At 36.9% G+C, this 15,401-nt stretch overlaps 1 protein-coding gene across 2 annotated transcripts; it reads right to left on the reverse strand.

Annotated features, from left to right (window-relative positions):
* Nucleotides 1–12,018: 12,018 nt before the first annotated feature.
* Nucleotides 12,019–14,701, reverse strand: LOC113705259 (3-ketoacyl-CoA synthase 11-like). 2 transcript variants are annotated; one of them, XM_027227056.2, is made up of 3 exons: nt 14,581–14,701; nt 14,322–14,359; nt 12,019–14,073 (listed from the first exon to the last, which is right to left on the reverse strand). In XM_027227056.2, the coding sequence occupies exon 3, from the start codon at nt 14,042–14,044 to the stop codon at nt 12,509–12,511; it is 1,536 nt and encodes a 511-aa protein (XP_027082857.1). In that variant the 5' UTR covers nt 14,045–14,073; nt 14,322–14,359; nt 14,581–14,701; the 3' UTR covers nt 12,019–12,508. The 2 variants fall into 2 exon arrangements, with proteins under 2 accessions (XP_027082857.1, XP_027082855.1); XM_027227054.2 differs by having other exon boundaries at nt 12,019–14,359.
* Nucleotides 14,702–15,401: the final 700 nt, after the last annotated feature.

Raw genomic sequence — 15,401 nt, forward strand, 5'->3', positions numbered from 1 at the left:
CGGAGTTATATTCAAGAGACTAGGTAAATGTCCTATATACGGGAAAAGTCTGTTCACTTCATGTGCCATATTGTTCTTCCAATCTACTAGCTCACGAGGTATCTGATTGAGCATTCTACACGGAGCCATCTGGGGAAGAAATTCACTTTAGTACCTTACCTCGGGATTTTACCCTTTAGGTAATGCAGAAATAGTAAACGTGTAAGTCCCATTGGATTAAATATCCGAGACATGTGGCGGCTTATTCCTAAACACGGGATTCCCTACGTGGCATTCCCTTTCTATGGTTTATGCGTGATGCCAGTTATTTAAAGCAGTAAAATATGCAACAAATATGGCCTAAAGGGCATAAATAATGCATCGGGGGGAAAGAGGTCTAAAAATGAAATGTAGTTATTGAAAATTAAGTGTAATGACTGAAATTAAACATGTGAGCTATCTAGCGGGTAAGTCACTAAAAGAGTGCCAAAGAGGCCTCTTATTGCTATGGCACATGAATGCAAGCCAAGAAAACACAAGAATAGTTAGTACAATTGATAGTACACGTAACATATTGGGAGTAATTAAGAAAGAAAAAGAAGTACAATAAAGCAAGTAAAAGGGGTGGAACCCCTTCCCTCGTGCCTAATGTGCTTAAAAAAGGTGAGGCTGACTTTACCCTAGGCGAGTCTAATATGGATGCATGAGGCTGGGGCTCACTAATGCAACTAGACTCGATAAGTCTCGACTCCCAAGCCTTCAGACCTAAAGGCGAAGGGTCATCACTCCCAGGGCCTTTGATCGGTGGCTCGAGTGATCCCTTAGGTAGCGCTATGGGCGCAGAGCACACCAGCCGCCTACCCAAGGCGATCGATCCTAATCCTACAAGGCGGTGTGGGAAACGCCCACGAAAATAAAATAAAATGGGGATAACAATAAATAAACGTGCACGTATGAAGTGCTCCCTATTTTGAGGGAAAGGGGTTGAGAACCACGCGAGACTCAAAAGGTGACACACACCCCCCCAAATGCAATGCAAACGCGAGATAAACAAGTAAACATACATCCAATCAACCAATCATACATTCGCGAGCGAGGGAGTAGTTGGATACGTGTGAAATGCAAAATCCTAAAAAAGGAAAAAATGCAACCCTAAAACACCCAAATGTGATATATGAAAAGGTTAAAAGAAGAAAAAGGTTGATTAAATCATATTTGCTCGGACTCTTGAATGTCCCCAGTGGAGTCGCCAACTGTCGCGCCCCATTTTTTTGATAAATAAATAAAATGGTTTAAAAAATGTGTATTTTTGATTCAATTTGTGATTGAAAAATGAATTGTGATTTAAAAGAAAAATGGGTCAAAATGGGGGTTTGAGAATGCGACGATTTGACCCAAAATGTAGTTTAAAAAGGGTTTTTGAAATAAAAAAAATCGGAGTCGCCACTTGGTAACGAGTTAAGGTGTACCAAGTCACCTAAAATGAATTTTTAAAGAAAAAATAGGAGAAAATAGTAAGAAACCCCTTTTAAACGACTCCTAGTCCACGTAAACCAATGAAAAAGGTTCGGGAGTCACATTTGACGAAGGGGAAGGCAAGGATAGAAATCCAAGGCACCCCTTCGACCTAGCCAAGGCTAGTTGCGTGATTTAATCAAAGTTTTTCTTATTTTAACCAAAGAATTTATTACATTTGGATGCACTACATGAATGCAAGAAAAGAAAAAAATGCAAACCTAAATTCTAAAATGTCTCTTGTAAGGTTTTTGGTCCCAACCACATGAATTGTGGCGGCCAATAAAGGAAAACCTTATAGAGGTCGATTAATGCAAATGATGGCTAAAGTACAAGTGTGCAAGTGTATAAAAAGGTGCACGTGTGAAATTGTATGAAAAATCCAAGTGTTTGTGTGCCAGTGTATGAAAAAGGTGCATGTGTGAAATTGTATGAAAAATCCAAGTGTTTGTGTGCAAGTGCATGAAATATAGTGATAAGTGCATATAGGTGTAATTAAGTGCACTTTTGTGAAGTAGAAATCAAAATGAACAATAAGGAAAGGAAAAGTGATAAGGAAAAGTGAATTGAAAAATGAATAAGTGATAAAATGAGAATGAATGAACCTAAAGGAATGCATCAGGTTGGGTATGGGAATGACTCCTAACTTTTTCGACTTCGATTTTCCCTTTGATTAGAAAGCAAAACTAGCGTGCTAAGGCTATCGAGTAGCCACACTCGCTCGTTTCCCTTATCAAAAGGGAACTCCTCAGGCAAATGTACCCTAACTAGCATGAGATGTAAGACCTAAAGTGAGGGGAAAGGGGAATCGAGGAGCATGCAAAATGATAAAACTACAAAGAATGCATGACATGTAATGAACATGCAAACATGTACTAACGAGGGGAAATCCCTAAGGGTCTAGCGTTGGACTAGCCCATTCTATGAATTCCGACTAGCATTGGACTAGCGGAAACGTACATTCATCCATCACATTCATTCATGCTATGGAAAGCGAGTAGACATGCTAAACACTTATAAACACATAGCACATAACATTTAGCATGCTCGACTAGATGCAAGGCCCTAATAAAGCAAATTAACACATAGCAATTAAACATGCAAGACACATAAGACAATCAAAGCCCTAACTATTACATTTGCTAGCTAGGCACACGTCTTCGATAGGTCTTCATTGAATGCTCCTCCAAGCCCTATCTATTATATTAGGGAGATCCTACTACGATCTAAAAGGGGGAAAGAGAATAAAATAGTTGAATCCCTAACTATTACAAGCCAAGAGGTGTACACATACCCCATAACGAATAACTTAAATAAAGAGCAAAAATAAATGACATAAATAAAAGGAATTAAAGAAAAGCTAGGAAAGCAAAGTAGACATGCAATTCACTTAGCACATTGGATCACATAGGAGAGATAAACAAAGATAAAAGAAATTATACCTTCCCCTAATGGTAATCAAATGAAGGAAAATGGCTTCAAAACAATAAAGGGGTCAAGGCATCAATTTAAAAGTAAAGTATAAGCAAAAACATCAAAACCCACCTAATTGCAACTTGAATGAGCTCAAAAAATGCTTAAAGACCAAGAAAACGGAATAACCCGTTCAATTTCCAAATATAGCATCTACTAAAGACCCAAAACAAGCATTACTCAAACATTCAAGTCCAAATAAATCGTTTAAGCACTTCAAAGATCTCAAAAAAATAAAGGAAAAGCCAAACAATGATTGAAGTTGCAATGATCTTAGGACTTAATTACAAGATACTAGAACATGCTTGGGCTCTTTTGGAACAAAAAGAAACTTAGAGGGATCAAATTGATTGAATGTTCCAATTACTTGGGCCTTAGTAGAACAAAGGGGAATTTGAGGGGTTGAAATGCAATTTTCGAAAATATTTTGCATGCAAACTTACGTAAAAGAACAAATTCTGCAACTAAAGCTTCTATACTGAAATGAATGTCTGCTGCATTTTCGTTTTCAACCATAGATCCCACAAACTAAAACAAGTTTTGATAAAACTCCCTCAAACCAAAGTCTTAACTCGGGATTAAGCAACTCCACACACAACTTTGATATTCAAACCAGCAAAAACATATGAAGAAATCAGCAAACATTGAAGAGCGAAGTCTGCTGCATTTTATTTCCAAGCTTGCAACAATTTTCAGCAAAGTGTTCAACCATAGCTCAAAGATTTCAGCCTTTAAACATACAAACTCAACACCAAAAATCCCATTTCTTCACCCTTGACATCAGATTGAACTAGCAAAGGGTGACCAAACCCAGTTTTATTAGGCTGCTAACAAGATAAAAACATGAAATGCAGCTTTTCTTTTTTTGATTTTTACCCCAACTTAGACAGGTTTACATGCCCATATGTGAGAAGCTCTAACTAACATTCAAACCAGAAATGCCAAGCTTCAAACTCATTGTCATTATCATCTAATTCTCATAAAACTTGATCGAAACAGCCATCTATAAAATGCATCAAAAGAAAAGGTGAAACCTGCGGTAATCTAAGGAAAAGGAAAAGGGCTGCATGCGCTGCTATGAAATTTCCCAAAACACATTTCTAACTTCAGATGTTATTCATGGTATATCATTCAAATATAGATAACCAAGACAAACAAAGTTAATTGAGTCACAGCTTCAACAAAAACAAAGAAAAAGGGCCGACATGTCCGAATTGCTGCAATCAAGTCAAAAAGATTCAAACTTGTTGCAGTAAGTTCTTAACCTAAGGACCCAAAAACAAGAACCAAATTCACATAAGGAATTTCGACACCAGTCATCAAAGCGTTGAACAACATCCAGACTCTTCATAGTCCCATCATCTTAAACAGATTCACAATGAACGCATACAAGAGTAACTTCAGCATTTCATGAATCCAACGACTAAAAGCAGGTAAAAGCTATTACCTTTACACTTTTAGGATCCAAACGGGAACTGAGATGATCGATAGTAAGGGTCCTCGTTGAACTGAAAACCTTCTTCTTCTGATGCTGCTGCTCCTTCGTCTTTTCCTTGCTATTTCTCCGTCGATGCTTCACCAGCCACCAACTAGGCTCTCGGTTGTTGTTTCACTCCCCTTACCCTCGAAGTTCCGACTCTCTCTCACTCTCCAAGCCTAAACACTCCCTCCTTCTGTTTCTCTTTTAGTTCCCCTTTCCTGCTTACGGCTCAATTCTCCCAAAAACAGTTTTCCTCCACCTTCAGTCTTTTTCCTGATTTTCTCCCTTGCTTAGTTTTTCTTTCCGCTGTTCCTTTCATTCTCTCCAGATTTTCTTTTTCTGTGTTTTTTCTGTCTTCCGGATCCTCTCTATCCTCTTTAGAAACTCTCCCCCTGCGGCTGTCCATCCCTTTTCTATTTATATGGGAGCTCTGCCCTAAAATCTCAGCAATCTCTGCTATATTTGCAGTCAAGGGCTGCCCGAAGCCCTTCCTTGCAAGCTGCAAAAAAAAAAACGCAGCTTGCTATCGCGTATTGCCTTTTTTTTTTTTAAAAAAAAATAATGTAACAAAATAATAATAAAAGCTAAGTAATAAAATATAACAATTTTACATCAAAAAAAAAACAAACTAAAACAACAAAATTGCCATTTTCAATCTTTTCTTTCATTTTTCATTTTTCTTCTTCTTTTTTTTTTTTTTAGTTTCAAGAAAACATTGAATTTAAAAGACTAAATCATTTTTTTTTGAATGCTTTTCTTTTTCTTTTTTCCTTTTTCAAGAAATTCCATGATAAAAACTTAAAAATAAAAATAAAACTAGAAACTAAAAACTAAAAAGCGAATAAAACTAACACTATACAAAATAAAAACTAAAAATAAAAAAAAACATGAAATTACACCAAAAATTTGGTGTCTACACATCGATAGGGTTGGATTTGGCGGGGTACGTAGAGCCGGTTACGTTCATGTGGATCATGGATTGATTACTGCACTTGTTGAGCGTTGGAGACAAGAGACACACACATTTCATCTCCCTATTATGGGCGAGGCTACCATCACCTTGCAGGATGTTGAGGTGTTGTGGGGTCTGCGTGTTGATGGCCTTCCTGTTACATTAAATCATATTAGACGGAGTCCCTTACAGCGCCAACAAATGGTTTCTGATCTTTTAGGAATTTGGCCAGAGAATAGGCATTTTCGAGATGGCCGACTGAAGATGTCATTCATAAAGGCACGATTACGGGTAGCATTGGAGCCCGATGCCTCTGAGGAGATAGTTCGTCAATATGCTCGGATGTACATACTGATTCTATTGGGAGGCCTACTATTTGCAGATACCACGGGCAATGTTGTTAGTACAAATTGGCTCGATTATGTACAAGACTTGGAGGCCATGGGCGAATACAGTTGGGGAAGTGCGGTGTTGGCCTGTTTATACTCGCGGATGTGTATTGCTTCTCGAGCAGAAACTAAGAGTACTGGTGGGCCTTACTTATTACTACAGGTAAATAAAAATATATTACATACATTATTTTTGCTTAAACACACATCTTATTCACTGAAAATTACCTTGATATTGAGTAGCTTTGGGCGTGGGAGCGAATCCCACTTATTCGTCCTGATATATATCCTCGATATGAGGTTGGAGATTACCCAAGAGGTGGGAGATGGGCAGATGATCGTTTAGACTATGAGCCTCCTGGTCGGCCTGTTGTGTATTATCGAGAGCAGATAGGGTTACTAAGAATGGATCAGGTATGTAATTATTTTGTGGATAATTATTATTTACATTTTTTTGAATTTCTATTCAAAGCAAATGAGGATTGAGTATATCTTTTTCCTGTTCTATCAGTTCATCTGGATGCCATATAGTGGTGACATACTGCCATCTCTACCCGCGTATTGCAGACGGAGAGAGCGTATATGGCGAGCAAAGGTCCCGTTGATATTTTGGCACATAGTTGAGTTTCATTGTCCAGATCGGGTGATGCGTCAGTTCGGCATGGTACAAAAAATTCCTGAAGAAATTGACACTGATCAAAAGGGTTTGCACCAACTTGGTCTAGCTGGTTTTCCTGGAAGAAATTGGGCTCAGTTTCATAGGAGTTGGATAGTTTATTGGGATCGACGCTACGAAGCTGAGGTCCCGGGACAGCCTACAGATACATTTAGACCTTCAGAAGAGTATCTCAGATGGTACCACCGTCACACCATCTTGTACATTACCTCTCCTATCCATCAGCAGACGCAGCCCGGGCACATGCTCTACGGGGTATCAGGACAACTTGAATTTCTGGTAATTACTACTCCTACAATTTTTACTCCGTCACTATGTATGTTTTGTGCTAACATTTCTTAGTCAATCTTGTACACTATATTAATTTGTCTATTTTCTTTATATCAGATGGATACCATGCAGCGCATTGGACATCAATCGCATGAATCCCTCAATGTTGAAGAGCAACGATATGCTCTTGACCCGCGTCTTTTGACGATCATGGATGGTGCATTTGGGTCTATGCAGCACCTTTCAACAATACGATCATATGAAAATTGGTGATTGGGACCCATTTCTGACCCAAACACAATGTCAGCACGTTCCCTATGAGAGGCCAATTGGACGTGTCCCTCGTCAAGCTCGAGCATCTTCCAGTGGAGTTAGACGACATAGGCATGGCTTGCATGATGAGGACAACAACGAGGCAGAGCATCGTGACCCTGAAGTGGACCCTCAAAATTGCACTAGGTCGACCGGTACACATTTTTCTACATCACTACATACACCGGTTTCGACTTTGCCACAGTTTACACCATTCACTCACTTTCCTATTTATGGTACTCAATTCACTCCTTCCCCACACGTACCTGCGTTTGGTTCACCATTCACACCTTCGCCACATATACCTGTATTTGGGTACGATGCCACTACATCTGGGGGTTCCTTAGATGCAGACTTTAGCCAAATAAATGATTTGCTTGGTGCCACGGGAGGTGGTTCTACTACTGTAGATCTTCCGGATTATAGCACTCTTGGTCAGACTATGTTCATGCCTACTCATACCCAACCAATGGGCATGTCAGGACACACTGTTCCAGGAAATTTTAACGACTATCGTTCCAAAGACACTGATGACAGTGATGGGACAGCTGAGTCGACAGGCGAGGATACCCTTGTCTCTGATAACGCAGATGAAGATTATGGCCCATCTACTACTGTTCCACAAGTTCCTGCTCTAGTTATCGGAGATCGAGTGCAACGTAATCGTCAGAGAAGGCCTGCTACTAGATATTGTTGTCCCCCGACGATATCTCAGGAGAAGGCTAAGGGCAAGGCTAAGGGCAAGGCTAAAGGTAAAGGCAAGAAAACTGCGAGGCATTGATATTATTTTGTCTTCGACGATATTTTATATCTCATCCATTTAATTTAATGCATTTCACATGACATTTAATTTAATTTTGTTGTCTACTTTTTCTGTTTAATCCAATCACTTTTAATTTGAATAACGTTAAACATTTTTAAAATAAAGAAGTACAAGTTATTTTATTAAACCCTATAATTGGATAGAAGGGTCCCTATACGATAATACCTACAAAACAAATAAATACTAGTCGTTTTATAGCTATTTTAATACATTAAATTATTAAAACTAATTATCGTATATCAAATAATGAAACGCAAAAAATTCTTCATTTCTACAAATATGTTATTAATATTTTTATACCATTACATTTTATATGAAAATTCAAATATATAAATCGTAATTCATAAAATAATTTTTCATTTTTTTATACAATTACGGTTCCTTTAACATTCTGTGTGCATGATACATAATAAAGTTAAAATTAACAAATCATAATAATATTAAGCAATACTTTCATCCATTACGCAATCACTTCAATTTAAATCATATTATTAAATTATTTTTTAAATTTAACAAATCATAACAGTTACGCATGTTACATAACTTAAACTTGATAAAATGGTAAACATTAATTCTTTAAGAATTCCCTAAATCCTTTAACAAATGAATCAAAATTTTTAAATCTAATCTCCTTTAAAATACTTGTTTTTAAAATTTTGTCAAACTAAATGCATTGTTTTAAAACTTTTCATTTTAAATAATTTTTACAAAAAATTTTTTGAGAAATTTCCAAATGAATTGGACAAAGATTTAAAAAAAACATTTCTAAATCACTGAGTTGAAGGATTTTTTATTAAAACAAATTCTAAGTTATCTGTAATGTAAACCCTAACCCTAACCCTTACCGTAAGTGTAACCCTAACAAAAAATTTTCTTTTTTCACTGAGGAAGAGGATTTTTTTAAAAAAAAAACATTTCTGACCGTCGCGCCATGTTGGACCGACGGTCAGAGGATTTTAAAAAAAAAATAAATTTCTGGCCGTCGCGCCATGTTGGAGCGACGGTCAGAAATTTCTGACACCTCTGACCGTCGCTCCAACATGGCGCGACGGCCAGAAGAACTTTAAAAAAAAAAAATTTTGCTGCCCGTCGCGCCATGTTGGAGCGACGGGCATACAATTGTACCACCCAAGTCAAGAACCACATTTGACGGCTAATTTTGGGAAGCATCAATATTTCAATCAATTAGCCGGCTTTCGTGTGCTTTTGTTCTTTGTCCTTTAGCCCTTTCTTTCCAATTTTGCAATGAAACCATACCTAAGATCTGGTATTCATTAGTAGTCTTCTGGAGATGGTGCATGAACCTTTGGCTGCTGCTAATGATCAGTCGTGAGAAATTGTGAGAAAACTTTCATGTCGGACAATGAAGTAAACGTATGTATAATATTATTAGGTTCATGAGTGAAAGATAGTATCCCACATTGGTTCGAGAAATAGCTTTCATGTCTAACAATGAAGTAAAAATATCCTGACACTGCTTAGATTCATGAGTAAAGAATAGTGTTCTACATTGGCTTGAAAGATTTAAAAAAAAAAAAGGGATTAATATGTAAGTATGGGTCAGTACCTAGCAGTTTAAATTTTTGGCTCAAAATTGGATTCTTGACTTATATATTAGGCTCTCTAGTGCGCTCTTCAAAAGCTTTTCTCCCCAACATATGTAAGTTGCTTTGTTAGGTAGGTCAGGATTACAAGTTGAAATTTTTAACTTGCTTAGTGAGTAAATTTACAAGCATTAAAAATGTGATTACAGAAGGAAAAAAACATATCTACAATTTTTGCTTTTGTGTTGAGTCGCACTGTTTTTTGTTTTTTTTTTTGACACGCTTTTTTTTTAAACTCTGTCGAATATATTGACTCGGAATTTAGCCATACAAAATCATGTAGCATATCTACACATATGTTTTACATTTGTAAACATATTTCTAATATTTATAGTAAAAACTCCTAAACAAGCTTGAATTCTTGAACTTTGCCTAGACTCTGTTTGTAATTATAGTGACTTATAAAGAATCACTTCTGATACAAGTATTTTTTAAATTATCAAAAGTTGAGCTACTTGAGTTACAAAAAATTAGTTATCAAACATTTTAAAAATACTTTCAGTGCTTAAATATATATATTAATAAATGCAGCGCATTTCCAAACGGAACCTATTCTTCTCATTCTTTCTTAGTTTTGGCATGCATGGCAATTGGCAAGTTGGCAACTAGACAGACAAGCTTGGGGAGTAGGGTTCTACAATTTGCTGATAAGCAAACAAAATAAGGCTGATCAAATCTACTCCTGCACACAATCATCAATGCTGTGTATGGATTCAGTGACCAACAAATTCATCAATACAATGGCGATGGCGATGGCGATGGCGATGGCGATGGCGATGGCGATGGCGATGAAGCTGTATAAGCATTGCTTTGTAATGTCCAAAGGATTGTGCAATGATCCATATTTGTTTGGAGGCAATATAGGTGAGTTTGGTACAGAATTTGTTGTATTTAGGTTTACGTGCACATCGGACAGGACGAGTGGTGCCGGTCTTGATGTAATGTACCATAAACTAACGATGTTGAGGGATGGATATGTGCAAATAATGACCTTGGCTTGCCGACTAATTTGGGGATATATATGAAGCATCATTCATTAAAGATCATGTGACATAGTATCTGTTTCAGACTAATGAATTAAAATACGTGGCTTTCCTTTTTCTATTATTATGTTTCTTGAAGGTTCAAGACATGAGCATATATAGACTAAAGGTGCGTTTGATAAGACTAAAATTTGAAATTTGAAATCTGAAGTTTAAATCTATTAAATTATTAAGTATTAAATCTAATACATTTGAATGTATATCACATTCAGTGATAAGTGAATAGTTTATCACTTAATTTTGGGAGTAAGTTTGGCTTAGAAAATTCGGTGTCACTTAATTAATTTAGATGTTCAATTTTTGGTTATCAAACGGTTTGAATATGTTAATATCTGAATCCATTAAGTGCTGAACTGGATTATCAACCGGAACCTTAAGAGATGCGTCGATAATAAGGAAAATTCTATGGTCCCTTTTGGGTATCATGCCCTCAATTTATATCTCTCACTAAAAATAATAGTTTAAATATTGACCATTTAACAATGTTTACTGTAAGGGTCAATAACACTTCTTTCACCGTCCAATGGCGAATTTCACTTGTGAATATGATATAAAATTCTAACATTATCACTCGTCACTGAATTTAGAGTACTTTTAACACTAAAATAATTTGAACTTTAACTGATAAAATTAAATTGGATCCACCTCTTACCTTGTGCTCTTCTATCGTACAGAATAGAAGAATCTTTTCATAATGTACATAAATTTAAAATTGGTGTATATCCTTAGAATGACATCAAAATAATGCATGCAGATTATCCGTTTGAAACTATTGCAAATTTGCAGGATAGGAATTAAATCAGATTACTGTAATGGAGACGGTTGGAAGTTGGGACACCAGTCTGCAAACAAAAGGCTGACCGTGGATGGTCATTTGCTTGCATGAAAACATGTCAGGAAAGATCGAAAACAGAGGGAGGAAATGCATAACCCATAAATGCGAAAACCAGAAGAATTGGACTCTCTAGAAACGCCCAAGAAGACTTTGATGACTTAAGAATCTGTTTTTCTCGGCAGAAGTTGAAATTGGAAAATTTGATAACGACTACCCTGACCAATTTTTGTTTTCTTTTTTAATATTCTTTGTGGCAATAGATAAGAATTCTTAATGGCCATTATATCTTTCTTGAAGAAAGAATTCAATATATCAGAGAATTAATAATCTTCTTTATAAGTGAGCCCGTCGTAATTTCCAATCCTAAAATTTCATGTAATTTCCTTTGTACAAAAAAATTTTTTTTTTTCCTTGTGAAGTACATGCAAAGTCTCTTCTCAATTATGAGCCAATATCAACAAGTAAATTGAAATGAATTTGTTTTACGTGCTTAGTTATCTATATTTCCTTCTTACACGCTTATTTCTATGTGAACCTTCAGCAACAAAGGAGCATAAGATCCATGGTGAAGTATTATCTTGCCTCTCTAGCTCACAGAAAATGGGTCCTATTCAAGGGAAATGAACATTTTTGGCTAGAGGAAGAAAATGCGCTTGAGAAGCAAAACTAAGTAATAACAAATGAAAGATGATATTTGTTCAGTTCTTTGAAGGAACACCATGGATTCTGGACACAAAAAAGAAATTGCAAACAAGGGTAGCCATGACAAGTTTCCTACCATAATTCTTGCCTCTCTAGCTCAAAACTACCCCAAAAAAAAGGGTTCAAAGTAATGAATCATGTTATCTCAAGTCTTGAACTAAGATCATAACATTTCTGGTATAATTCATGCTACCCCAACTTGCCACAATTTACAGAACACATGCTTCCCACAACCATGCCCTTGTGGCTTGTGCTTGTCCATCCACCTATACGGAAACACCACAAGGGCAAACAGGAAGGCAAATATGTCAAAATAACCGTAATACATTATTAAACTACCATCTCTCCATCGAGAAATGCAACTTAATACACACATTCCTGTCAAGATGAGTCTGCAGGGCTAGAAACTGATGGCACTACGCAAGCCTGAACATCAGAACTTGAAACTATGTTTGTTAGATTGCTGAGACCCTTGGAACTTCTACTGGAAATTGGTCAATCTCAGCCATCCACGGATTCGTCTCCTTAGCTGGGTTGATAGTTCTTAAGGCCTTCCAAACTGCACTGTTGCACTTGAAGCCAGAACCAAATGCTATCTGCCAAGTTCTGTCTCCCCACTTAATCCTCCCCTTGGCCTCTAAGTATGCCAACTCATACCAAAGAGAGCTACTTGAGGTGTTCCCAAATCGGTAGAGTGTCATCCTAGAGGGCTCCATGTGCCAATCAGAAAGCTGGAGATTCTTCTCCAGCTCATCTAATACAGCCCTTCCACCAGCATGGATGCAGAAATGCTCGAAGGCCAACTTGAAATCAGGAATATAAGGTTTAATCTTCATCTTCAACAGCTTCTTGGCCACCAATGTGGTAAAGAAGAGTAGCTGCTCTGACATGGGCAGCACAAGAGGACCCAAAGTAGTAATGTTTGTCTTCAAAGCATCACCAGCTACTGCCATCAAATCCTTTGACAGAGCAACCCCAATTTCACCTTTGGGATCCTCCAATTGGGTAACACAAGAAAAGCATTTATCATCGGATCCTTTGTGGGTTCTGACGGTGTGCACTAACTGATACTTGGATCTCCATCGATCAGATCTTTTATTAGAAAGCAGAATTGCAGCCCCTCCCATTCGGAACAAGCAATTTGAAACAAGCATTGATCTTTCATTCCCAATATACCAATTCAAAGTAATATTTTCCATGCTGATAACAAGAGCATAAGTGTTGGGATGGGCTTGAAGAAGATCTTTAGCAAGATCAATCGAGATCAAACCAGCACTACAACCCATCCCACCTAGATTGTAACTGAAAATGTTCCCACGAAGTTTGTAATGGTTAATAACCACAGCAGACAAAGATGGAGTGGGATTAAACAAGCTGCAATTGACAATGAGAATACCAATGTCTTTGGGCTTTAGAGAAGTTTTGGCAAGTAGTTCATCAATGGCACCAAACATTACAGTTTCAGCTTCTTTTCTAGCTTCTGCCAAACAGGGATTTGGAGGAACTGTGAGCACAGCTTCAGGGAGGTAAGTTGACTCACCAAGACCTGACCTCTCCACAATTTTCCTCTGGAAGTCAAGGTTTTCAGGCATAAATGAGCCAGTGAGCACTGATAGTTCCATGAAGCGCTGTCTCGTGCATTTCCTCACATCCTCAGGCTTATAGCACGAGAAATTTACAAGATAAACAGCTCGAGGTCGAGTAAGGAAATAAACAGTAGACAAGAACACCAAAAGGGTCGAGCACAAGAAAACTGATATCAGATTGAACTTGAGATGTTCCCAAAGAGCATGAAGGTCTTGGAATGAGAATGTGGACAACTGAGCAGCAATAACAACAACTAGTGGAGATAAAAACAGGAACATTCCATGGGTGATCAGATAATGATATCCAAGCTTCACATACTTCAATTTAACAGACTGCTTAAAATCAGGAAGCCTTCTAGAAATTGAGGGAGAGATCAGAGGTGTGCTTGGTTTTAAGTCACTCATTGGTATTCAAGTCTTAAACCAGCCAAAATCTGCTCAAATTTGAAAATTACAGATCAAGATCAAGATCAATCTAAGTGAAAAACCACAAGAACAAGGAAAGGGCTATCTTTTAGTCCAAAACCGACAACTTTTTCCCTGATTTCCCTAGAGATTCAATCACTACTAAGTACAACAGGGATGACAACCAATGGACTAATGTCAGACTTTCTGGAGATCTATAGAGTCTGAACTCAAGAGGGTTATCCAAGAAACACCTCAAATATTTCAAAGAGAATACCTCAAAACAGTATCAGAAAGTGCAGCACAAATAAAACCCTGCAAAATCAACAAAAATACAGGACAATTAGAAAACCAAATCACCAAAATAGCTAAAGAAACTCACTTTAACGGATTTTCATCACCACAAAGGAATAAACGACTAATGTCTAAATTGTAAATGTGTTTAACCAGATATAATTCTCGAAACATCAAAAAACCAAAGCAAGTGAGACTATCGGAAGTTCATAAGACTTGGGGCAGATCAGGAAGCTTCTTACCTCTCCAGTGATTAAAGACTCCGCAACAGAGATGACGGAGAAACCAATACACTAAGCTGGACAAAGAGGGAGAGAATGAGCAGTTGAATTTTAAAATGGGGACTTTGGACCTTTAATAACAGCCTCGGCGGGGGACTGCTGCACGTGGCGACAAGTGGACATCACGAAAAGCAATAAATTGCGTCCGATAAAAAGTGGGATGGGCCCACAGTGCGAGTATTTAAGATTCTACTATTTTGTTTTGCATGTGGAGGAAAACGTATAAACTCTTTTTATTATTAAAAAAAATATATTATACTTGCGAGTATTTAAAATTCTATTTTGTTTTGCATGTGGAGAAAAACGTATACACTTTTTTATTATTAAAAAAATGTATTATAATTGCTAGTATTTAAAATTGTATCTTGTTTTGCTTGTGGAGGAAAATGTACACACTTTTTTTTATTATTAAAAATGTGTATTATAATGGCGAGTATTTAAAATTCTATTTTATTATTAATTGTAGAATACGTTTTAGATTTAGTATCCTAGACAAATTAATTCATCTACTTGACCAATCTAAACCATAGTTAGTAAAATACAAGGTCGGTATGACGCGAGATATTTTATGTATATAAATATTTATCTAAAAGTACTATTAAAAGTTCCGCTAAAAATTATGAGTTAGGCAAAGTTATGCATATAAATTTACAGGTGAACGATACAAGAGCATCTAAAGTTAAGGAACTAAAATTATTAAATGTTTCAATGATATACTACATCAATACTAATTTTAATTCTTATCTTTATGTATGAGATAGATAATTTAGTAAAATTTTGGG

Source organism: Coffea arabica, chromosome 8c, assembly GCF_036785885.1.
Source record: "Coffea arabica cultivar ET-39 chromosome 8c, Coffea Arabica ET-39 HiFi, whole genome shotgun sequence".
Lineage (NCBI taxonomy): Eukaryota > Viridiplantae > Streptophyta > Magnoliopsida > Gentianales > Rubiaceae > Coffea > Coffea arabica.

Excerpts from the sequence above, each read along its gene's own strand:
- LOC113705259 (XM_027227056.2), bottom strand. The coding sequence starts at position 14,044 with ATGAGTGACTTAAAACCAAGCACACCTCTGATCTCTCCCTCAATTTCT.